This window comes from Electrophorus electricus, chromosome 1 (genome assembly GCF_013358815.1).
Source record: "Electrophorus electricus isolate fEleEle1 chromosome 1, fEleEle1.pri, whole genome shotgun sequence".
Lineage (NCBI taxonomy): Eukaryota > Metazoa > Chordata > Actinopteri > Gymnotiformes > Gymnotidae > Electrophorus > Electrophorus electricus.
Window position 1 is genome coordinate 17,737,123 of NC_049535.1, and position 22,788 is coordinate 17,759,910.

A 22,788-nucleotide genomic window follows, 5' to 3' on the forward strand; every position below is an offset into this window, starting at 1 on the left:
CGTCCGCGTGGAATGACTGAGCATTACAACTGATAAACTCGCGCTCTAACCGCCCGCCTAGCGCATATGCGGTATAACCCACTTGTTGTAAATGACAACAGATGTATTATGCCTTTATCTGCCTGTTGTGTGAGGGATACAGGAGCCCTCTGCTGTTACGCTTCTTTCCTGCTCAGGTGAGTTTTACAGCACACCTGCGCTAACGCACCTGATGTCGAAAGGGTCAAATAGAACATTTCTTTTATAGTTTTTTATTCTTTTCATAGTTTATTTTTGTTTATTTATTTGTTGAATTTTGGTTCTTATTAAGCATACTGTGTTATTTTAAATATTTTTGTTGTTATATTGTGTTATATTGTGAATTTTACACATCAGAATTTTAATTATATTACTACAAAACTATAGAATAATTAAAGGTAGTATTTTAATACAGAACTTATAATAGAGATGTGTTTAAGGGTTTGATTCCTCCATGTGGTGGATCCCCATCTGTATGTTCTCCCAGGGGAGGTCTACATGAGGAATGATCTTGTTAGGTATCAGGGACACAGGAGAGAGACCTAGAGAGCATAGCATATGGGGGGGGGGGGGGGGGAGAGAGAGAGAGAGAGAGAGAGAGAGAAAGAGAGAGAAAGAGAGAGAGAGAGAGAGAGAGAGAGAGAGAGAGAGAGAGAGAGAGAAGGTAGTAGTGTGTGTGTCTGTAATAAGACGTGGCAGCTCAGTCCTGCAGCAGCAGATGGGCTCTCTGGCAAAAGACGCATCATATCCACAGGAGTGCAGAAAAGCTTATTGTTTATCTTTTCTTTCTCTCTCTCTCTCTCTCTTTCTCTCTGTCTATGTAGCACATATTTTTCACTCACTCACACTACCTTTCTCACTTTTATTTTTTGGCATGCTGAAGTGGTATGAACCCAGAAAAACTCAATATGTCTATCTCTTGTTTTGCAAGGGAAAAAAAAAGAGTTACTTGCAAAATTATGCCCGTGTCTCCCTCTGGTGGTTATGGTCAAATCTGCAAGCAAAATGCATCCAGTTCTCCACACATCTTTAGCACAGTGTCAGTGTTTGTCTGAGAATGGCTGACTGAGGCACATACGCCAGATGTCACACTGAGTAATTCTGTAAGACACAAAACCCAGCCGGGCAAAAAAATCTCACTCCGCATACTCAATAATAAGAATACAAACCAAATTAACATTCCTCATTTTGAAAAACTGTACAAGGCTACACTATCACCTGCTTTACATTGTAGTGCTATTATGATGCAGCACCGGGAAAAGTCCAGTTCATTTAGCTGAAAATCAGTAGCAGGTGCTGTAAACTTCTGGGTCATTTGTGACACTGTATGTTTGTGGTGTTAGTACTGTGTTTATACTGTGGTGTTTAGTACTGGGTTTATCCTGTGGTGTTTAGTACTGGGTTTATACTGTGGTGTTTAGTACTGGATTTATCCTGTGGTGATTAGTACTGGGTTTATACTGTGGTGTTTAGTACTGGGTTTATACTGTGGTGTTTGTTGCTGGGTTTATCCTGTGGTGTTTAGTACTGGGTTTATACTGTGGTGTTTAGTACTGGATTTATCCTGTGGTGATTAGTACTGGGTTTATCCTGTGGTGTTTAGTACTGGGTTTATACTGTGGTGTTTGTTGCTGGGTTTATCCTGTGGTGTTTAGTACTGGGTTTATCCTGTTTTTGAAATTGTTCTTCTTAATACCTGGAATAAATGTGCATCTTTTGTGATCAGAGCACCTGCTATACTTTCACAAATTATTTATTCTGCTAGTTGCCTCATGTTTCTTTCATAGCAAAACATGTGAAGAAATAGCAGTACTGACTGTACTGACTGCCATTTTCAGACATTCCCACTAACCACTTAGGTAGAGTAACTGTGCAACAGTTGTGCAACTCTGACTGACAGTTACATATTTTGATCAGATATGATTATTGCATTAATTATATGAATGACATGCAAACTAGAAATAAAGTGGCATTTTATATCTGTGATCTTCAAAAACAAAACTAAGACATAATTCTTTGAGAAAGTAATACCTGTTAGTACTGAATAAATGATCTCTCAGTGTGACGTGCAGGCACATGGGAGATTTCTGTCCATAACTATAACCCATTTCTCATCAAAGTATAGCCATAAACAGTGAGGTTTTACTGCAAATCTAGACCCACCAGTAGCTGCCTGTGGGGTAGAATGTGGGCTGGTGTATGCAAATTGTAGGGGCGTAAATTTTAGTTAAGACTATTAGATAACAGTGTAGGGTTTCTGGAACTGGTCTGATAATGACCCTGTTTTGCTTGTGTGGGATTTACATTTGAAGGAGTTGACAGCAGAGTTTGAGGTTCACGGTATATCAGTTCCATGCAATGAACTTTCCTTATTCAGTTATGCAGTGGTAAATACAGTTTTCTGTTCTTTAATGTTAGCTCGATTGACAAGTGGTTAGGTAGACTCCTTTAGCATGTGCGTTTTAACTATTGGACTCAGTGAGTTAGTGTATTACCTGGTTCCCACTAATGTTTATCCAACGTTGCCCCATTAGCTTATCCGCCAGGTTAAAAGAGAATAAAAGAACTGAAGTTCAGTTTCCACTGATTGCTTTGCACACTTAACTTTATTGGTTTTAAATTTAAATTTCAAATGTGCCAAAATGCACGTAGTGGGGTGCATGACAAATAATATTTAAAAACACCAACTTAAGATTTTATATGAGTCCATAATGCAAAATGGAGCCAAAAGACATCATAGTCAGCTTAAGGCTATCATCAGACAGGAAGGCTAACATCACTTAACTACATGCACTTTATGGAATCCTGATAATATCCATGTCTATGTGTGTAGCAGACATGGGTCAGGTAAGTCAAGAAGTTAGCTAATCAATTCTCTATCTGAAAATTTGTCATTTAAAAAAATGGTCTCTAAATCCCCAGATACATAGTTAGTCAGTGTCAGGATGTATTATTTTCTGATTTTATTGTTTGTATATTTTGTATTATGTTGCACTTGTGGACTTTTATTTTTGTGACGGGAGGGAAATCTCCACTTGGGACTAATTGGTGCATTAGTGTGAAAGGATCCTAATAGACTGTACCATGGTATAAAAAGAGACAGAGACAGCCAGGATGAGGGAAGAGCCCAGTAATGTGGTGAATGACCTGGTAAAGGCGACAGTGGTACTGTGGGAAGGTACTTCATCAATGCTGTTGAGTATATTTAAAGGAATGCTATTACTTCCCTCTTATAGACTTCTTTGGTGCCTTCCCAAGTTTCTGTCCAATGTTTTAATTGTACAGGCATTTATTGAGTGGTGTATACAGAGGCCCAGTGAGACGCAGAGTGCAGCTCTGTGGCTCCAGGAGGCGAGAGCACTCAGGATAAGGAGCAGAGCTTCTTCCTGAGGGATTTATTCTGTCAGAGGGCAGCTGGGAAGACAGTGGAGGCAACCTCACCCTGTTTGATTCCTGAGACTATTAAAGACGGCATCATGTGGTACTCTCTGGGTGTGGCTTTTATTTGTTGGCTCTTTTGTGTTTACCACAGCTGTTTATCTTCTAAGTGCCCTGTGGGGAGAAGGGCCTAGCTGTGATGAGTGCAGACTGCTTCTTGGAGTTGTAGACGTATGCAAGCGGTGCTTATTGCCCAGACCTCTGGGTGCCAGTGGTGTGGTCTTATTGTGTTGTGTATGAATTGATGGACATTTAAATGAACTTTGTATAGTTGTGTTCACCTGCTTTCCTTGTCTGTGAGGTTCAGGGGTTCATTAGTCCTGTGAAATGGAGGCGATAGGAAGACTTGGCCCACTGACTTAGCCTGATGGTAGTGTTGATGTGCAACCTAATGGTAGGTTGTAGGCGTGAACATCTAGATCACATTGTTAACTGTCTAGGTGACAATACTGACTAGCTTGGCCTACCTGTTGATTAGGTCAAATAATGGTACAAGTCAAAGTAAGTGATGTTATACACTGTCTAGTCACCTTTCAGTCTGTTAGAAAGTGCAATAGTTCAGTCTGAGCACTGACTGTCTGTTTCAAAAGCGATGTTCAATGCTGTAGCATGGGACCCATAAGACTATACCGATGGCCTCTGTATGTGTGTGTGTGTGTGTGTGTGTGTGTGTGTGTGTACAGTATAGAAGTTCAGCAACTGAGAGACATGTTAACTGCAAAAATCTAAACTATGACTTCACAAAATATCTTATTTCCAAACTAGCAATTTAAGATCGGTCAGACATATTGTGTAACAACGTCACAGGAAATCTACAGTTGTTGATAAGAACCAATATTTTATGTTATAAGATGATGCAAGTTTCATTTTACTGTGAACTGTCACTGTTTCCCACGGACATAACACAGTGAAATAACACAGGACAAGCTTCTCCACCATAAACTACATAAGTCCACCATGTACCATGTCCACTATTACCACCATGTAACATAAAAACTGTAAATATGCCATTTTACAAAATGGATCTGTACATTCTGTACATTGTGTACATACATATATACACACAACCATATACATTGTACATTGTGTATATAATCATATTATACATATATTGTACATACATTGTTAATATATTTTTGTACATATATAGAATATATTTCTCTATGCACCCCTGTTTTCTTTCTCCTCAGTTTGGACAGAGCACTCTCAACCATTTCACTGCAGGTTATACTGTGTATGACTATGTATGTGACAAATAAACCGAACTTGAACTTGAGAATTGGTAGCTTTGGTTCGATTTAAAATTAGGCATGGCGTGATTTGATCTGTTACTGCGATTTGTTAGCATAAGTGCTTCCTTTCAAACTTTGGTGAGCACCAAATAAGAGGACCGAGACCGCCTGAGCAGGTGCGTAATTTTCTTGTTTGGTCCAGAAAAAGGGAACCGAACTACATGCTTGGTTCTTCAAGAATGATTGCATGTCATTCAGCAGCTTCAAACTCTGAGTATCCAAGAACTCGTAAATTGGAGAAAATCATCAGACAGACTTCACTTATAGATTAGTCATGGAACCGTGTGAGTTTTTCATTTAACAAGCAGCAAAAAAGCAGCATGACATCCTGTTGTGACTTGTGTACTCTGATTTTCTAATTTCAAACATCATCCATGTTCTTGGAATATTTTTACTGATACAGATTGATCTGTCAGTGAATTTTTTAATTGCAGATATGTTAAACTGACTGAAATCAACTCACGGAATGAACCAAATCGGATGAAATCGTCTGAGTGGGGACAGACTGGATATCATACCTGAGAAAGTTAACAGTGGAATTCAGCTGAAGTGAAAAATACATCTGTGGCAAATATAGTATTTCATTGTTGGCCTCAATAAAGTTGCATGTTTTGGAGGTTGAACAGTTTTCCAGGGCAGTTAAAGTAAATGGCAATGTCAGTCTTACTACACACCTGACTTGCATTGTGGGTAGGGACCTGAGCAGATATAAAAATGGTTGTCAATCTCACATGATCATCTCAGGATTTGCAGTTCAAGGAGATCTGAAAATTCAAATCATTATTATGGTAAGACAACTTTCTTTTTCGTGCCATATGCTTATTGTTCACAATATTTTATTGTGACATTCATTAATATAGCCAGATTAAAATTCAGTCATATTGTCTTGCCTTTCTAGTGGTAAAAAATTAATGGAATATTTACAGACTTATAAATACGTAAGACATAGCAATTCATAGCTAACTATGCATGCAGTGCATTTCAAGTGCAAACACTGTGGTTAAGCACTTACATTGTACTGTACTGTATGTTGGTACATATGTGTGATGCCACAGGAGTTCAGGCACTTTGAAACAGCATTTCTCTTGCTTTCTGCACTCATCTGTGTCCGTGGTGCTCTGGCCACCGGAAACAACAGTCTGGACCTTCAGAATGTGTGAGTTCTACCTGCCTACATGAACCCAAATCATTATGTGAAAAATCAGGGAGATAAGAAAATAAGGACTAACTGGCATTTTGTATCATGAAGTTGTTCTCAAGTTGTTTTCTTATGACAGCATAAAACAATGTATCTTTTTATATAAAGGCATTAGTGTTTGTTTCACAACTTAAAAAAAGACTTTTCAAATGCTATAAACTTTGCAAAGGAGAATTAAGATAGAAATGATGAATCATACTGAACGTGTTTGCAAGTACACAGAACACTGAGGTGCCATAATAACCAGTTACGAAAAACCGCTTCCAGGCGAACCCAGCATGTGCACGGACACACACATCGTTTTGTATTTCAATCAAGAGTGTTTGGCAGTGATCAGTAGGATTTAAAGTTTAATGCATTTCGAACACATAAATCTCTAACGGACAGCGGAGCCAGTGGTGACGATGACGTGGATGCGATTGTGAAGGCTTTGCTGACTCTGCAAGAGAGACTGGCTGCTACCAAGCTGGAGCTTCAAACAAAGCTAGAAGACTCGGAGAGGAAGCAGAAGGAACTACAGACCAGAATCGACGCCACTGATGCTCACGTGCTGGAACTGAGTAAAACATCCCAAGGTTGATACGCTTTCTCTAAGAGTACAAAAGTACACATGGTTACAATTGTTATATATTACTGAGAACAATGTTCAGGTTGTTTTCGTAGTAATTTGAGTTTAATATCAAAAGAATTTGAAACCCAGGTAAGAGTCCTCTTGTGAGTAGCTTGAATTCATGGCATCGATGTCTGTAATTATTGGAATGTTGTTGCGTTTAATTATGGTTTTCGTTTTTTTATTTTGCAGCTTTAGCCAAACCACAGGTGGCATTCACGGCCTCGATACAATCATCAGGTGCACATGGTGACACACTGGTGTATGGAAAAGCGATAACCAACTTTGGTCATGCATACAACCCACAAACAGGTCTGAACAAAAGCACTGTTTGCTACAGTTGTGGGCTGAATAAAACCAAGGAAAGATTTAGTGTAATCACTATGATGCTTATCAAATGGATAATCACCTTCATACCTATGAAAGAAATTAATCATGTTTATTATTGAATTTTCATAATTATGATGTTAATGGGGCACTTTCATATTTTACTTTCGAGTTTTCATTGTTCAGAAACAATTGAAAAGCGAATACAAATGAGAAAATTCCTACGGACCTGCTGGAAACAGGTGGATGTTTTTCCAGGGATCTTCACGGCTCCCGTGAAGGGCGTCTATGCGTTCTCTCTCCATTTCTTGGCGATGTCGCCCCTGACTAACCTGGGCATTTTTAAAAATGGCAGTGAGCTGGTATCGACCCTGGCGTATCTAATCACGAGGAGCTCCTCTGTCATTGGGGAGAGTGCCTCAAACGCAGTCACAACTGAGCTGAGGAAAGGAGACACGGTCTACGTGAGGCTGCAACGAGAAAACAAGGTTGGAAACAATGACAAAATCTATTCAACATTCAGTGGAACACTGCTGTTCACCCTGGATTAATCGAAAATGCCCCAAATTGAATTGACAAGGCTTATTCCAACATTAATCTTGCCAATTGCACAAATACTCATGAAAACAAATACTGTATAAATTCCCTCACTCTGCCTTCCCTGTTGTGCTTGATATAGCAGCCTAATAAACCTTAATGAATTTGCAAGTCATCTTGTGGGTTTGTTCATAGCATATTCAGTAAGATACCAAGCTTTCATATTACAAAACATCATGCCCTCTCAGCCTTGGTGCTGCATCAGAAATACTGCTGTGGGAATACAGCTTTGGCTATTACGATCCCTCGAGCAGCACAGAAGTGCCAGGGTCAGGCCACCCCGCCTCTGAAGCGCATGCATTAGAGAGGCCCAGAGACAACCCCAGCTGGGAGGGGAGCAAGCGCTAACCCTGGCCATGACTGCAGCTCCTCCACTCACTGCTTAATGGTGATGGGCAAACTGGCACCAGGCCAGTTCAATCCCCAGCTCAGCCACACTCGCCGGTTCCGTGCATCCTGGATGCTAGCTCACTTACCAAACACTGCTTTTGCAACACCTTACTTCTAAGCATTACTGTTCAATACAGGTGCAACTCAAAAATGTGTGACAAACTGTACTAGTATTTAAAATAATGGCATCTATCTCATAATGGCTTTTTTAAAAGTTGATTTATTTACTTATGGAAACACGTTTATTACCTATTTGAATATAATCACCATTCATTATACATTAAAGTATACATTAGCTCATCTTTAAGTATTCGCATGTTATGTAACATTTCTATCATATGACTACTGCTATAGTGTGGACCAGTCCAACACCTGAGCTACATGAAGGTGAAGCTGGCGAAGTTGCTTCCATTGGTTACCTCACTTCCAAAATTCTCATTTAAAAAAAAAAAAAAAAAATCAAACACCATGAACCTGCTTAAAGCACACTGCTTCAACTGGTGTGTGGGTGCAAACATTCACTGCACTGAGATCAACCTGAAACTGGTGCATAAGGGAATGATTTAACATCAATGACTTCTGTCCTTGCAGATGTTTTGTTGTGGACAGGGTCCCACTGTAGACAGGAACTTGCTTTTGATGGGATCCTGCTGTGGACATGATCTTGCTGTGGACAGGGTCCTGCTGTGGACTAAGACTTCACCAGAATCCTCACCCATCTTCACCTGAGGATTCTGAATTTACTTTTCTGGATTTACAAAACACCCACAGTCCGTTCTAGCCCTTGATTTCATGATGCATTTTTAAAATATTTATTCGTTATTTAATAAAAAATGCAGTCTAGCGGTCTGGCAGGATTTGAGAATCAGTATTTGGGTCTCGTACTGTATCTTTATCTGTTTTTGTAAGACCTGAAGATAATGTTATTTTTATCATTCTCTCAAGCAAAAAAAAAAATCATTCAGTGAGCAAAAGAATGTCAGCTTTAATCCATAATTTGTTTGTTTGTAATTGTGTGGCCGTGGCCCAGTCCGGGGTGCGGTCAAAACAGGCCAGGTGGTGGGAGAGTTCGGGTGGAGCTCTATGAGGGGTGGGGGAATCTCCACCTCAGGATAGCGCCATCTTCGCTGGTGCTCACGATGTTCCTGTCGTTGGGGCAGATCCGAACGCTGGTGATGTTGCCGCTGTGGCCGACGCCCACGTGTGTGACCTCACCGTCGGAGTAGCTCCACACCTTCAGGAGCTTGTCGTCTCCACCTGCGGGGAAGAGCAGTGCAGGACATTGGAAGCACAATCTTTGTACATTCAGTAGAGGCTACCATGATCGGGTTCTTTGGCCCATGCTTAACCAACCATTGCTAACACAAATCCACTATTGACAATAAAGTCCACCAATTCCAACATAAAGGTCTGGGCAGTCCCACCTTGTCCAGCAGACGTTTCTATGCGAGGTATTATGTTGTAATCAGGCCACAGTATCACTGTGTAACCTTTATTACGTAGTTATATGATGCCGATGAGAGAAGTAAAAGAGATCTCCTTCTCCTTACTCACCGCTCACAAAGTGACCCCCGTCCTGGGTGAGGCACATGGCGTTAACTGCCCCTGACAGGGACGCCTCCAGTTCGCGTATGGCCGAACCGTCGTACACCTCCCAGTAGCCAATCTGTGCAAAGGGTTGAGGGTCAATTTATGGAAAAGTCCATAATTTGCTGAATCAGACGCGTTATAGTAGCAGGTCTGCTAAACTGAGGGGGCTCTTCCTGGTTTGAGAGGACATGAGGCAGCGTGTCTGAAGCCGGTTGTCTGCGTCTGCCGTATGCGTGGATTGCCATATTATTAGCTCTCTTTTGCTTCCAACCTCAGGCCCCTGATTATGCTTTCCTTTGATGACTCCACACTTTCCCATAGCTAACATGAGAGGGAGGCAGTAGATACAGAAAGACAGGCTGGCAGTGAGACAGATGGGGGAGGGGGGTAGTGAGGCTTTAATAAGATGTGGCAGCTCAGTCCTGCAGCAGCAGATGGGCTCTCTGGCAAAAGACACCTTTAGTGCATCATATCCACAGGAGTGCAAAAAAGCTTACCCTGTGTCTCTGTGTCTCTGTGTGTGTGTCTCTGTCTCTCTCTCTCTCTCTCTCTCTCTCTCTCTCTCTCTCTCTTTCTCTCTCTGCTTTATTGGAATGACAAATATTTACATTTGTATTGCCAAACCTTTGATGAAGAAATTAACAATAATAGAAATAATAATATAATCAACAGCAATACTATTACCATTATTACTTTAACTGTTATCTTTATAATATAAAATATTTTTTATAATAATATATAAATATAAAATATAATAATGTTAAACGTCTGTATCTCTGATGTCTGACACGGTCACTCACTGTCCCTCAGAGTGTGGCAGGAGTGAACGTACAGCACTGCCAATTATAATATAACTACAATACTCATATTACCAACAAAAAAATTTATTAATAATACTAATAATATTATTATTATTATTATTTTTATTATTAACAACAACTACACCAATACTCCCATTACCACCACCACCACAACTACAACAATACTCCTATTACCAACAACAACAACAACAACAACAATAATAATATCAGACTGTGGCAGGAGTAAACGTACAGCGCTGCCAGTGTTCTGAACTCTTTACGTTCATATGGCAAGCCTTTTAAACTCGGGGAATATGTGGCTAATTTTGGTAAAGAATTTATGTCTAATCTGGGTTAATTTTGTACAGTTAGAAAGTGCAGCTGTGTCTAGATCTTCTAGTCCTGGCACTGCTGCCACAGTCTCTGCTCTATAGGGAACCAGGACTGTTAATGTCTGCTGGTCTCTGTGCCCAGGCTCACACCACTGAATCTGTACTTGGTCAGATGGAGCTCAGTTTTAGATCAGAAGTGCGTTTAGGTAATTTGCCACGCTGTACTGTAGATTTAGGGCCAAATAACACTCCATTTTACACTGTGATTTTGATTGAGTGATGTAGTTTTGAGTTGTTTTGTAATTTGGGTGATTCTGATTGGTCTGCTGTTATGTTCTGGTCCTGAGCTTTTGTAGTGTTAGTGTAGTGTTAGTGTGTGTTAATGTAGTGTTAGTGTGGTGTTAATGCTGAACTGTGTTTCAGGCCCAACTGAGTGAGGAAACACAGCTAAAAATATTTATATATATATATATGAATGAGAGAGAGAGAGAGTGAGAGAGAGAGTTAATGGTAATGGTTAATGGAAATTCTCTTATGATAAAGAACTTGAAGAGAACTGTAATTGGTCTGAAATAATAATAATAATAATAATAATAATAATAATAATAATAATAGGAAGACATGAAAGGGATGAAATGAAAAGAAAGGAAAATAAATAAATAAATAATAAAGATGGGAAACAATAAATAGTTAGATAACTTTTATAAACTGGGTAATATAGTCTGTGTGTGTGCGCGCGCGCGCATGTTATGGCAGGCAGATATCTATCTCCATCTCTCTCTACCTCACTGTCTCTCCCTACCTCACTATCTCTGTCTCTCCCTACCTCACTATCTCTCCATCTACCTCACTACATCTCCCTCTCTCTCTACCTCACTACCTCTATCTCTCTCTCCCTTACTGTCTCTCCCTACCTCACCATCTCTATCTCTCTCCCTCTCCATCTCTACCTCACTATCTCCCTCTCCATCTACCTCACTACATCTCCCTCTCTCTCTACCTCACTACCTCTATCTCTCTCTCCCTTACTGTCTCTCCGTACCTCACCATCTCTATCTCTCTCCCTCTCCATCTCGCTCTCCCTTCTTCTATCTCTCTCCCTCCCTCTCTACCTCACTACCTCCATCTCTCTCTCCCTTCCACTCTACCTCACTACCTCCATCTCTCTCTACCTCTCTCTCCCTCCCTCTCTACCTCACTACCTCTCTCTTTCCTGCTACCTCACTACCTCTATCTCTCTCTCTCTACCTCAATCTCTCTCCACCTCACTACCTCTCTCTCTCTCTCTCTCTCTACCTCACTTCCTGTATTTGGCAATTTAAAGTACTATTGCAGATCCACACACACACACACACACACACACACACACACTACCTTTCTGTCTGTGCCACTGGTGATGATCTGGTACTCTTCAGGATGGTAGCACACTGTTCGGAACAGCGTGTTAGCCAAAACCATCTGATTCCTTATAAACCGCCTGATATAAAAGAGAGAAAGAGAGAGAGCAGAACCATTAACAAAGCTTTGTACAGATAAATGTGATATATGTGTAATAATTTTTAGCTGTGAACCCTATCCGTGTTGATAATACACTTCACAAGCATTACATAACAGCACCAACTGATGAGTTGACTTACAAGTTTCTACAGTAATAATATTTTTCAGTTTATATATTTTAACATATTTTAACATACAACTACTGAATGGTCTCCCAGAATACAAAGAATGTACAACTCATAGTCAGTAGGAGACTATTAAATTATTAAAGTCCAGCTTAACATTGACATCTGACACTGACATTAACACACGACAAAGAAAGACTGCATGCATTACCTGTTATACAGTATGTGTTGTGTTGTGTGTGTGCGCATGTGCGCATGCATGTGTGTGTCTGTGTGAATGCATGCATGCGTGTATGTACGTGTGTGTGTGTGTGTGTATGTGTGTGTATGTGTGTGCACGTACACACTCACACAAGGTCCCAGATTATGCAGGCTCCATCAGAGCTGGCGGTCACACACTCCTGGTCGTTGCTTTTGATCTGGATGGCATTGACAGACGCTTTGTGCTCCTTCATACTGGTGACCAGCTTGTGGGAGCCGTGCAAGATCTCCCAGAGCCGAACCTGCAGGCCGAGGCACGTACTCGTCACACAGAGCTCAACACAACGGAGCTGAACGAACAAACGCCAGCTAACTGCCGTGAAACGACAGGCAGCTTTAGCCCAGACACTGAGCTTTAATTCACTTCACACTAAACCGATAGACAGAGCGATAACCTCTGGTTCCAGAGAGAACCCTCGTGAGAATAACCATGAAGTGGTTCTAACACTTCAGATGGAGTGGGTGGAAAGGAGATGCTAAATCTCTAAGGCATTGGTGAGGATTCAGTGGTGAGGATGCAGTGGTGAGGACACAGTGGCGGCCCCCGTTATGGTGAGTGGTTCAGCCCTTGGCTTACCTGTCCTTCCCCCCCTCCGCTGACAAGACGTGAGCTGTCCCTGGTGCCCGCGATGGCCGTCACCCCCATGCTGTGGGCATTGTGGATAACCAACGCCAGCCGTCCGCTCTCGGGGGTGAACACACGGATTTTCCCATCATTCCAGGCTAGGGCAGAAACCCCAGAAATCATTTTAGCTAATAAACCATAACGACGTAAATGAGATTTACAGTTAAATGTCACAGGTCACAGCAGTCAGTTGTTTAAGGTGAACATGGACTGATCACTTTATTCCTGATGTTTAATCTTTTTTCCCCTAACAGTTTAATGTTGACTTCACTGCAGTGTAATTCCCACCGCTGAAGATGTGCCTGCCGTCCGAGGTGAAGCCTAGGGCGTTGCACGTCATGTTGGGAACCCGTATTCTCAACAGCTCCTTACTGGAATCAGTGTGCCAAACCCGGATGTCATCCTGAGAGCAGGTGGCAAACAGCTCCGAACTTCCACTGAACAGAGATATTATATTTTTATATATATATATAAATATATGAATGAGAGAGAGAGAGAGAGAGAGAGAGAGAGAGAGAGAGAGAGAGAGAGCGAAAATGATGATATGGCTAATTTATGCTTGTCTCCCTTTAGTGGTCTCAGTGAACTGTACAAACAAAATGCTTCATTCTTTTGTTTTCTTGTTGTGTTTTGGAGGTGTTTCCAGTAGAACTGTGTGCCTTACGCAGGGAAGGCCACATCATGCACTGCGCTGCTGTGGTTGGTGGCGATGAGCTCTGGTTTGAAGTCGGTGTAGCCGAAGCGGTAGATCTGCGCAGCGTCCGTGCCGACAAACACCTGCTGGCCCTCACCCCGCAGAGCCAGCGATGTCACACCCCCCTCCAGCTCCACCCGCCTAAACCCCAGCAGCAAACATGGGCTTAGTACTTCATACACAAGGGTTTTGTGTATTCATTAATTTATCCTAGTGTGGCCACTGTGAACACCAACAGTCAATGTATTTTGGTGAAGCTATGTCTAGTGCTGTGGTTCCCTACCACCATAAATAAAGAAACATTTTTGATAATATGATAACATTTACACACTAATTCTCCTAAGCATACACCTACCATAACCATAGGGAACTACTAAACACACACACACACAAACACACACACAAACACACACACAAACACTGTCTAGGTGGGTTCTACCTGATGGTTTTGAAGTTGGCCCCGGAGCAGAGGCTGAAGGTGCCGTCTCCTGTACCCACCAACAAATCACCCGTCTTCAGCATTTTGAGAGCGTTCACACCCTGAGGACAGACATTGGGGGGTGGTGTTAGACCTGCACTGCTGACACCTCCCAGAGGCTGTGCTGGTCCTGAGGGGCGTGGCCGCCAGGCTGCTGGCACTCACCTGGCTGAACTTCTGCTTGGCAGGCCCACAGCAGGTCAGAAGCCTGGTCTTCATGTTCACTTTCAGGATGTCTCCACTGGTGGTCCCACAGTAGAAGAAACCATCGTCCTCCGGGATCTTCCAAAAGCAACACACCTCGTTACCATACAACTCAACATTTAGGATACATAGGGATTAATTTTAAAAAATGTATTTGATCATACATAGATATTTTTAATGGCCTAGTGTGCATAGTAGGAATTGAGCTTCATGTTTGCCAAAACAGAAAATGGTTCCTTCATGCTTTTTTGTCTACAGTAGAATCTAATTCTATTCAAAGTGATTGATGAGTTTAAATGAATTCAGAGAACCTAGGATCTGGAGACCATACAGCAGCTAAAAATAGTTCTTCCAGGATCCCCTCATCAATAAAGACATGGACATTTTACACTGAAAACTGAATTTCTGTGGAAATTCTCTGGACTGCCTGGTATGGTAGTGGGGCAGGTGAACTCGGAAACTTCTCACCTCTATGCACTTCATGACCCTCTTTAGCTGTCCTGTCTGGCACTCCGTGGGTCGGATCTTCCTGTTGGGCAGATCCAGCTCCCACACGCGGAGCGTACCACTGCACAAAACAACAGGAAGGTATAAAATTCCACATTACTCACAGCATACAGCCATGCTGTACATTACATAGCATCACACTGCACTACAACGGACATCCTTAGTCTCCATGGTGAGTCAAAGTGTATTACTCTATAAACTTTATTACTGAATGTATGTAATATACTGAATATGTATAATGCATTAGTAATAGATCTACTACGGACAGTAGGAGTATATCGGGAGCATTCCAACCCCAAACCAAACAACAACAAAAAACTTTGAGGGCAATATTTGAAGACATAATTTACAGACATCATTTATAGATCTTTCACACTACAACCAAGCATTTCAATCCATTTTACAGTACCCTGTTTGCTGATTAAAGCATACTTTTTAGAATTAATGATTGAGTAATCTTTTAAAGGAAGAGTTAGTTAGTGGGTGACAGGAAATATCTATTTTCACTTTAGCTGCAGTGTCAATCATCAAACACCTCTGCAGTTGTAGTACTAAAGACACATTTATCCCTTTAACACAGCCCTATATTCCATAAATACACAACTAATCACAAACACCTGCTCCCATGTGAGCGTTAGATCTCTTGAATGCTTTTACGGAGTGTTATGTCCTGGGATTATTCCCTCTGGAAATCTAGATCGTTTCTCTGGCTCTTAAAGTATTCCTTTAAGGAATAACGGACACCCATTCCCACATTCTCTTACTTCCCAGCTGAGACGAAGACGTGGTCACTATGGTTGGTGTAGCCCACAGCAAGGCAGTGTCCGGCGCTGTGTGCAGATGCGGGGCTTCCACAGATCGCCTCCTTCTTCTCAATGTTCCACACGACTATACTGAATACACACCAGAAGCATCAGCATGGAGACCACAGACACACATGGAGAACACAGATACAGCTGCCTTATCACTTCACCTGATTGTGCCATTGGGTCAACTGATTATACTGAGAATTAGCAAAGTGCTAACAGGAGTCTACATCCAAGGTCCATGTTTTTGCTGTATGCCACTATAATATAGAATACCATGAAAAATTGTTATAATTGTATTACAAGTTTGTTCAGGCATCACAAAGCAGAAATGACAGTAATACTTTTCCAAAATTTCAAATTACAGCTCCCTTAATGTCTCTAAATCTGACTCGTTATGGTGCTGATTTGTGGGTGTGTGTGTGTGTGGGGGTGGGTCTTGTACTGGTAGCTCTGTCCAGAAATATCAGGAAGTAATCTGCCCTCATACTGTAAAGGCTTTAAAGAATTTTGCTCTCTTTTGTCCTCTTCGTGTGAGAGTGGAGAAGGTTTGCTATGTGGGGTTTGGAGGCCTGCAGGGAGAATGATACGGTACCTGCCGTCATCCTGGCCACCCAGGGTCACCAGGTACTTGTCATTTGGAGAGAAGGCCAGTGCCTCCACCTTTGCTTTATGGAGGATTAAGCGGGCGTAGATTTCCCTTCGTGCATAATCCCAGATTATAACATCAGCCTGAGAAGCACATGTTCATTAGTATAATGATAATGATAAACACACATCATTAGTATTATCACAGTGTTATCAAGTATTATAAAGTTATAAATAAAGGCTTTAGGGTGCACCGGTAGTTGTAAACCTGTTGAATACCCCTGGAGGTCAGTGGGTCATCACCCACAATTATTGTGCAACTAAAAACAAGATGTCCATTTCAGATCCTGTATGATCACCAAATGACAAACCAAACAACAGCATGGACACTTAAACGTGCTCCAGGTGTGTGCCACTCGAAAGTCTCACCTTAAAACCCATGTAGTTAACCTGTCCAGACCCGACGTAATGTCCACTTTTGGACACGGCCACGCATGAAATGTTGTTAGTGTGTCCGTGAAGGAATCCCTGCCGGCCGCTGGTCAGGTGTTTGATGATCAGCGTGCAGCCCAGCGGGTAGATGAGATGTTCTCTGTCGGGATGAGCTCGCAGTCCCGAGAATACACGCCCTGGGCGGAAAGGGGACATCTCATTGCAGCTGACGCAACTAGCGGACCTAGATGCTCGCTCGCCAGGGTTTTGAGTGGTTACGTTTACGGCATTTATCTGACACGTTTATGCAAAACTTACAATTATGAGTGAGTACAACATGAGCAATTGAGGATTAAGGGCCTCGCTCAGAGGCCCAACAGTGGCAACTTGGCAGTGGTGGGACTTGAACCAGCAACCTTCCGATTACAAGTCAAGTAGCTGAACCACCGAACTCCCACTGCCCTGTTCGGCGCGGACAGCGTCCTACCCGCTTACCGTTGAAACCGATAACGGCTTCCAGCTCAACCTTCGGCACTTCCTGTGCGTTTCCCGCCATGACATCCGACAAATCTAAATTCACGGCAAAAAAACAAGCGATGATAAACCTGGTTCCCTTCCGGTCACTCAAAAACCTGCCGGTTACTAAGTAACAGCGCCATTTTGTTTGGGATTGTTGCTAAGAGATTGTTGCTAGGAGCGCTGCTCTGATAGGTGGAGTTCCAGTCCTCGGGCTCCCTAAGCACTGCGCACACGCTAATCACGTGATGGGCTCCATGGAAACTGCAGGTGAATTCACGCGGAGTGACGTCATCACGCAAAGACATCGTGCGTGTGGCGTTTCTATGTTTTTCTTTTGTTTATTTTGTGTTCATATTTGGTTGATGTTGGCTGAACAACTTGTTATAGCCAATATTTACCTCAGGATAGATAACAGCTAACAAGGTAAAAGTCAACGAGGTATTCGAATTATTTCGTTCATATAAATATCAGTTATAGCCGCGTTTTTAGCAAAAGGTCCTGAACAGTGTTCGCTCCCACAGGAGTGAAGTCTGCTGCGCCCATTCAGCTGCTCCCGTGATCAGCCAGTCAGTCTCAACCTGCCAGAGAATTCTGCCTGATGGGGCAGCTTTCGTCGCAGCCTCCTTACCTGATGTTCACTATCCCCTGGTTTGAAATCTAATTTAACATGGCTGAAAATCATAATATTGATACAATATTGGACAATGGGTTTAGAAAATGCGATATATGTGTCACAAACCACTTCACTCACAAATCAACCAACCACTCCCACATCGTTCATAATCTTCAGGAAACGGATGCATTTTGTTATTGTCTTAACTTCTCTATTTAATCCCTCTATCCACCTCCTCTTTGAGAAGTGTAGTTTCAGCCTAGGCTAAGCATACTGAGTGCCGGTGGTTTGTCTCTCTGCTGTTATTCTCTTTTGCCCTTTGCCTGATGTTTTTGTACCTTTGCTCTGGTTATGGCAACTGTGCCGGCCTTTAGTTTCTGCTCTTTGGATCTGTCCCCTGTACAAAATCCCTGACGCTCCAGTGCTGGCGTCAGCTTAAAAACAGAGTGGTGTTTAAGATGCCCGTGTGTCTGCTGAGTCTGCGGCATGCAAGACATCGGGACAGGGATATGCTGCTCCATGTTCATAATGCATTCAGTGTCAGACTGGAGGTTTTACATATCGTGAAAACAAAAACATTCCTGAGTGCCAAAGAAATGGCACTTCTATCCATCATGTCTCCTCAGGGTCCAGTCTGAAGATAAGAACGCTCAACAGACCTGCCAGGGCAAACAGGGACAGATGTGAGATCACACTCTCACCTCTCACCCATCACTGCTCAGGTTGGGTTCTCACGCTGTCTCAGGGAATCGTGCCGTACTGCCTCTAATGCATTGTAATAGTGTCTAATATGAAAATCTCTATGTCTCAGTATGTTTTCAAATGTCATTCAAAAGAGTTTGAGACAAAGTCTCGAAATCCTTATATATCTATCTATCTGCTTGTGATATGCTTTAGGTTAACAGTCCTAACCTAAAAGATGCTATCCACATCTACACCAGCTCTCAGCATACCTGAGCCAGGTAGAACCTGGAATGTCTGTAGAACACTATACAACAAAAACAGTGGCTAAGGGTTCCCCAGGACCCAGACTGGGAACACCTGTATAACAATTAACTTCCAGAGAGTAAATGTAGTCAGCTGTGTAGGGAGGCGACCTGCCTCCTCATCCACTGTCCTTAGCAACAGCACTTTGGACTCATGTCCCCCCCCCCCCCACCTGTGAATAAAACCTTCAGATGAAAGAATTAGTCAGGCAGCAAGTTGGAGGTTCAATGTTCTACTCGGGTGTTCCTACAAATACAGGCAGAAATCCAGTGTTTAGGAAGCCATTCTTCATAATATCTGAAGCTTGGATGTTCTGAGAAGGATCTCTGTAATGTGAATCTGGGACAGGGCACTGTACTGAAACACCTAAATATGCTGACACTCAAAAGTGTCCTTACTTAACTGTACGTTATTATGTCTGCTGCGACTGTTAAAACATGTTACTGTACACTTTAACCTATTTAAATCTAAGAACTTTCAGATTTAGGGTTGGGGGTGACATACGCAGTGAGGCTCCCGGCATGATCGGCAGTGCTGAAGAGACGCACAAGGCTGATGAGGGCAAAGCGTTCCGGAATCCAGGCCCACAACACCCGCATCTCCGTCTTGGACACCACGATTCAGCAGAACTTGCCGAGCTCCATGCTGTGGTATGAACTGTGAGTGAGAAACAGAGTTCACACACAAAGGAAAGGTTTTAGCAAATCAGCCAACAAATGACTTAATTAAATCACAAGAGATAAATGGGAGTAATTCAGGTAATGTGAATGGGGGGGTATCAAACTGTTCAATGAATTCCTACAGTTTATATACATACAGCAGAGTAATATAAAAATCACAGAGGTAAATTCAGACTTGGACTTTGATGATACTCTTCCTCACCTCTTAATTAGGATGCCCTTCTGCATCAGGGCCTGCTTGTTGGCCTTGTAGAGGAAGGCGAGTTCTTGGCATGTGGGCAATTGGATACCGAAGGCTCTCTGAAACAGAGCATCACCACTACTGTGGTGGAGAATGCTCTCCACAAATCTCTTCATGTCCTGCCAGAAGTCGTCCACACAGGCCACGCGAGAACTCACCGAGTCCTCGTAGAGGCTGAGGAGCGCTAATGCCACCTGGTACAGGACCTTGTAGCCTTCAATCAGGTACACATCCAACACTCTAATGGCATAGCTAACTGGTAGATCAGCAAAGATCCATATTATCCAGTCGGAGTAGAACTCAAAGAGGCTCTGGTGGGAGCTTGCGATCAACTTGCAGATGCCTCTACAGTACTTGTTGGCCAGGTCACCGAATGTCACGCAGGAGGCATGGGTGGTAAGGAAGGTTCAGTCAATGTACTGTTTTTGTGTCTGTGTATGACACCAGTGAGCAGATACTGTGGAAGCACTGGGTCTCTTCCTCACTGTAGTGCAAGAGGAGAGAGATGAGAGCTGGCAGGATTGGGCAGAATGTGACCTCAGGGAAGCGCTGACTGGCACACAGCAAGATCTTCTTCACAGAAGTCAGGCCCGCTTTGTTCAGGCAGTACCATGGAATCTCCCCATATTCCATGAACTTTGGAAAGGGGTAGGTGGTCCGGTGCTCCCCAAACAGCTGCCCTGCCAGGTCACAGTAGGTGTCCCCGTCTGTTGTCCTGGAATGTTGTCTGATGCACTGGATGATGTGCCGATAGTTTCTGGCACGGAGTGTGTGCGGCATGGCCCAGAATCCTGAGCGAGCCAGCTCTTTCAGCTCAGTGTGGTCACTGGAGAGGATTTTCTGGTAACGGGTAGCAGAGTCATGGTCAGTCTTCTCCCAGTCCACATACTGACCATACTTCATCCCAGGACAGGAGCTGACTTCCCAGCTATCTGGCTTTGAGATAGTCATCATGGAGACACTCTTTGGGCTGCTTCTGGTTTCTAAGATAAACATTTTTGACAGACACCACTGTAAAAATAAAGTGGTAAACTGTACTAACAATAAATGATTGACATTCACTACTATAATAAGAGCATTGTTATGCAGGTGTTTGTGTAACAAGTGCAGACGTCACAGATACAATTGCTCTAAACTAACAATATGCTATATGTTTCCGTAGTTCCTACTCGCATTTAATCCATTAGAGTAAACACAACTAATTAAGCTGCCTGAGGTTGAGTATGTCTTGATCTGAGATAGCTGCATCATTTTTTGATGCAATTAAAGTATTGGGCCATGACTGGCACTTGAAAAGGACAATTCCATTTTCCAATATACTGTACATGTGCAGCATCATTTACATGCATATTTGACAAGACGTCCAAGCATCAAACTGCCCCTCACCTGCCTGGTCTTTGCTCAGATGTTTCCGTGCGCTTGTTGTGATTCTTTTGGGAGCCGGTTTGGTGCAAACCCTTTCTCAACTGTCCTTTCCACCAGAATTTGTCTGAAAGAAGCGCAGCATCTCAGTGCTGGACATGCTGGTATCTTCCATCCTGCAATCTCAAACATGTAGAAGGATCTGGAACAGGGTCTGATGAGGTGTGTGTCGAATTTGATTTCTCCCATACCCTCAGGGCAATGCAAGGAACAGGAGTGCAATCTTTCACCACCAACGTTCTTTAGGTCTGCAAGACCAAAGCTGGCAGATTCTGCCCTTGAAGGATGTCTGAGGTCGGTGCACGTGCAAGGACAATTTAAAAGAGTTTCAAAGTATTAAGAACAAGAGTTGAGAAGGTCTCATCAGGACTGACTGTTAATATCCAGAGTTTTACACAGTCTGAATGAGGCAGTGGAGATCAGGTGATTTATGCAGATGACTTGCATAACTGCTTGCAGTGCCCGTTGGAAAAATCAGGTCTTTCCTATTAACCACCTGAGATCGTTACTTGTGTTTACTCGAGCAACACAAGGATGGCCGGCATTCTGTGCCAGTGCAGTAAATAAAATGATCAACACCCAAATATTGTCAGCATATTCTTTATTTAGAATGCTTACATCTATTTAGGAAGCACTTATTTCAAAACCTGTACATTTTCTATTTAACAGTACCCTGCCAACTGTTTGTATACACAGGTTATTTTGATTTCAAACATATCTGGGGCTATAAAACTTCATTAACATAATATCACAAATCACAAAGTTGTTTTTTTTCTCTAAACAAAGTTGAGTGATATTATATGTATTAAATAAACCATGTTATTAAATATAGAAATTGGTGTTCTTATAAGTAGGATGGTGTTTGAGTGATGTTCCAGCAAATGGCATTGTTAAATGTGACATATACAAACAACATTGTTACTTTGTTATTTTGCTGTTTTACAGCGTTAAGAATGACGTTTCACTGACAACATTCTGCATTCAGTGTTGTTTCATTTCTAGTTCTGAATGTCTTCTTAGTCTAACATCTCCGGACAAATGGGTCCTGTCCAAGATATCACACATTTGTTTTCTATCGAAATATGCATGTTTGATCATGGTACAACAGAGAGTCCAGCAACACTTTTAAATGGGGGCTGACGTCATCCACTGAGAGAATTTTTATTATGATAAATTATGCTACAGACACATACGCCATGTTACATGCCATAAGGGACGTTTCATGAGCTGTAGCAATCACATCGGAAATCTCAAGGAAATTCACGTACGCGTGTAAGAATCATGCGTTTAAAAAGGTTTTTTTCAAAGCAAGTACCGAATATATAACACAAAATATTCATATGTGAGTATACCATACAACATAAATTGTTATTGATTACAGTACTTTTTTTTGCAACACTAACCTATATCTGAATTCATTATATTAGAGCTTGGGTTTCAGTGTCTTGTAGTCTAGTATTTCATGCTTTCTCTTGTCCCGTGAGAACTATGTGAACATAAAATATAAGCTTGATTTA

At 42.3% G+C, this 22,788-nt stretch overlaps 2 protein-coding genes and 1 pseudogene across 3 annotated transcripts; 1 reads left to right on the forward strand and 2 right to left on the reverse strand.

Annotated features, from left to right (window-relative positions):
- Positions 1–58: 58 nt before the first annotated feature.
- LOC118242014 lies at positions 59–7,569 on the forward strand. Of its 2 annotated transcripts, XM_035530127.1 has the most exons (5): positions 59–176; positions 5,183–5,536; positions 5,804–5,904; positions 6,334–6,521; positions 6,749–7,569. In XM_035530127.1, the coding sequence occupies exons 2-5, from the start codon at positions 5,480–5,482 to the stop codon at positions 7,003–7,005; spliced, it is 603 nt and encodes a 200-aa protein (XP_035386020.1). In that variant the 5' UTR covers positions 59–176; positions 5,183–5,479; the 3' UTR covers positions 7,006–7,569. The 2 variants fall into 2 exon arrangements, with proteins under 2 accessions (XP_035386020.1, XP_035386022.1); XM_035530129.1 differs by lacking the exon at positions 59–176 and having other exon boundaries at positions 4,900–5,536.
- Positions 7,570–8,654: 1,085 nt separating this feature from the next.
- cfap52 (cilia and flagella associated protein 52) lies at positions 8,655–17,469 on the reverse strand. The gene is made up of 14 exons (XM_027021948.2): positions 17,305–17,469; positions 16,807–17,006; positions 16,385–16,521; positions 15,748–15,876; positions 14,945–15,044; positions 14,438–14,554; positions 14,234–14,334; positions 13,765–13,935; positions 13,389–13,537; positions 13,053–13,198; positions 12,566–12,717; positions 11,967–12,069; positions 9,425–9,536; positions 8,655–9,127 (listed from the first exon to the last, which is right to left on the reverse strand). The coding sequence occupies exons 1-14, from the start codon at positions 17,363–17,365 to the stop codon at positions 8,952–8,954; spliced, it is 1,854 nt and encodes a 617-aa protein (XP_026877749.2). The 5' UTR covers positions 17,366–17,469; the 3' UTR covers positions 8,655–8,951.
- A 1,026-nt stretch (positions 17,470–18,495) lies between these two features.
- LOC113584780 lies at positions 18,496–20,845 on the reverse strand (annotated as a pseudogene).
- Between the last annotated feature and the right edge of the window lie 1,943 nt (positions 20,846–22,788).

Bases quoted from the DNA above. Each gene is read 5' to 3' on its own strand.
- LOC118242014 (XM_035530127.1), top strand. From the start codon at position 5,480: ATGATCATCTCAGGATTTGCAGTTCAAGGAGATCTGAAAATTCAAATC. The intron at 5,537-5,803 runs GTAAGACAACTT...GTGATGCCACAG, and splicing joins AAATTCAAATCATTATTATG to GAGTTCAGGCACTTTGAAAC. The intron at 6,522-6,748 runs GTTGATACGCTT...TTTATTTTGCAG, and splicing joins ACTGAGTAAAACATCCCAAG to CTTTAGCCAAACCACAGGTG.
- cfap52 (XM_027021948.2), bottom strand. From the start codon at position 17,365: ATGGCGGGAAACGCACAGGAAGTGCCGAAGGTTGAGCTGGAAGCCGTT. The intron at 15,045-15,747 runs GTAAGAGAATGT...TGTTTTGTGCAG, and splicing joins GTCTTCGTCTCAGCTGGGAA to TGGTACGCTCCGCGTGTGGG. The intron at 9,537-11,966 runs GTAGTGTGTGTG...CCCTTTGCACAG, and splicing joins CCAGTGGCACAGACAGAAAG to ATTGGCTACTGGGAGGTGTA.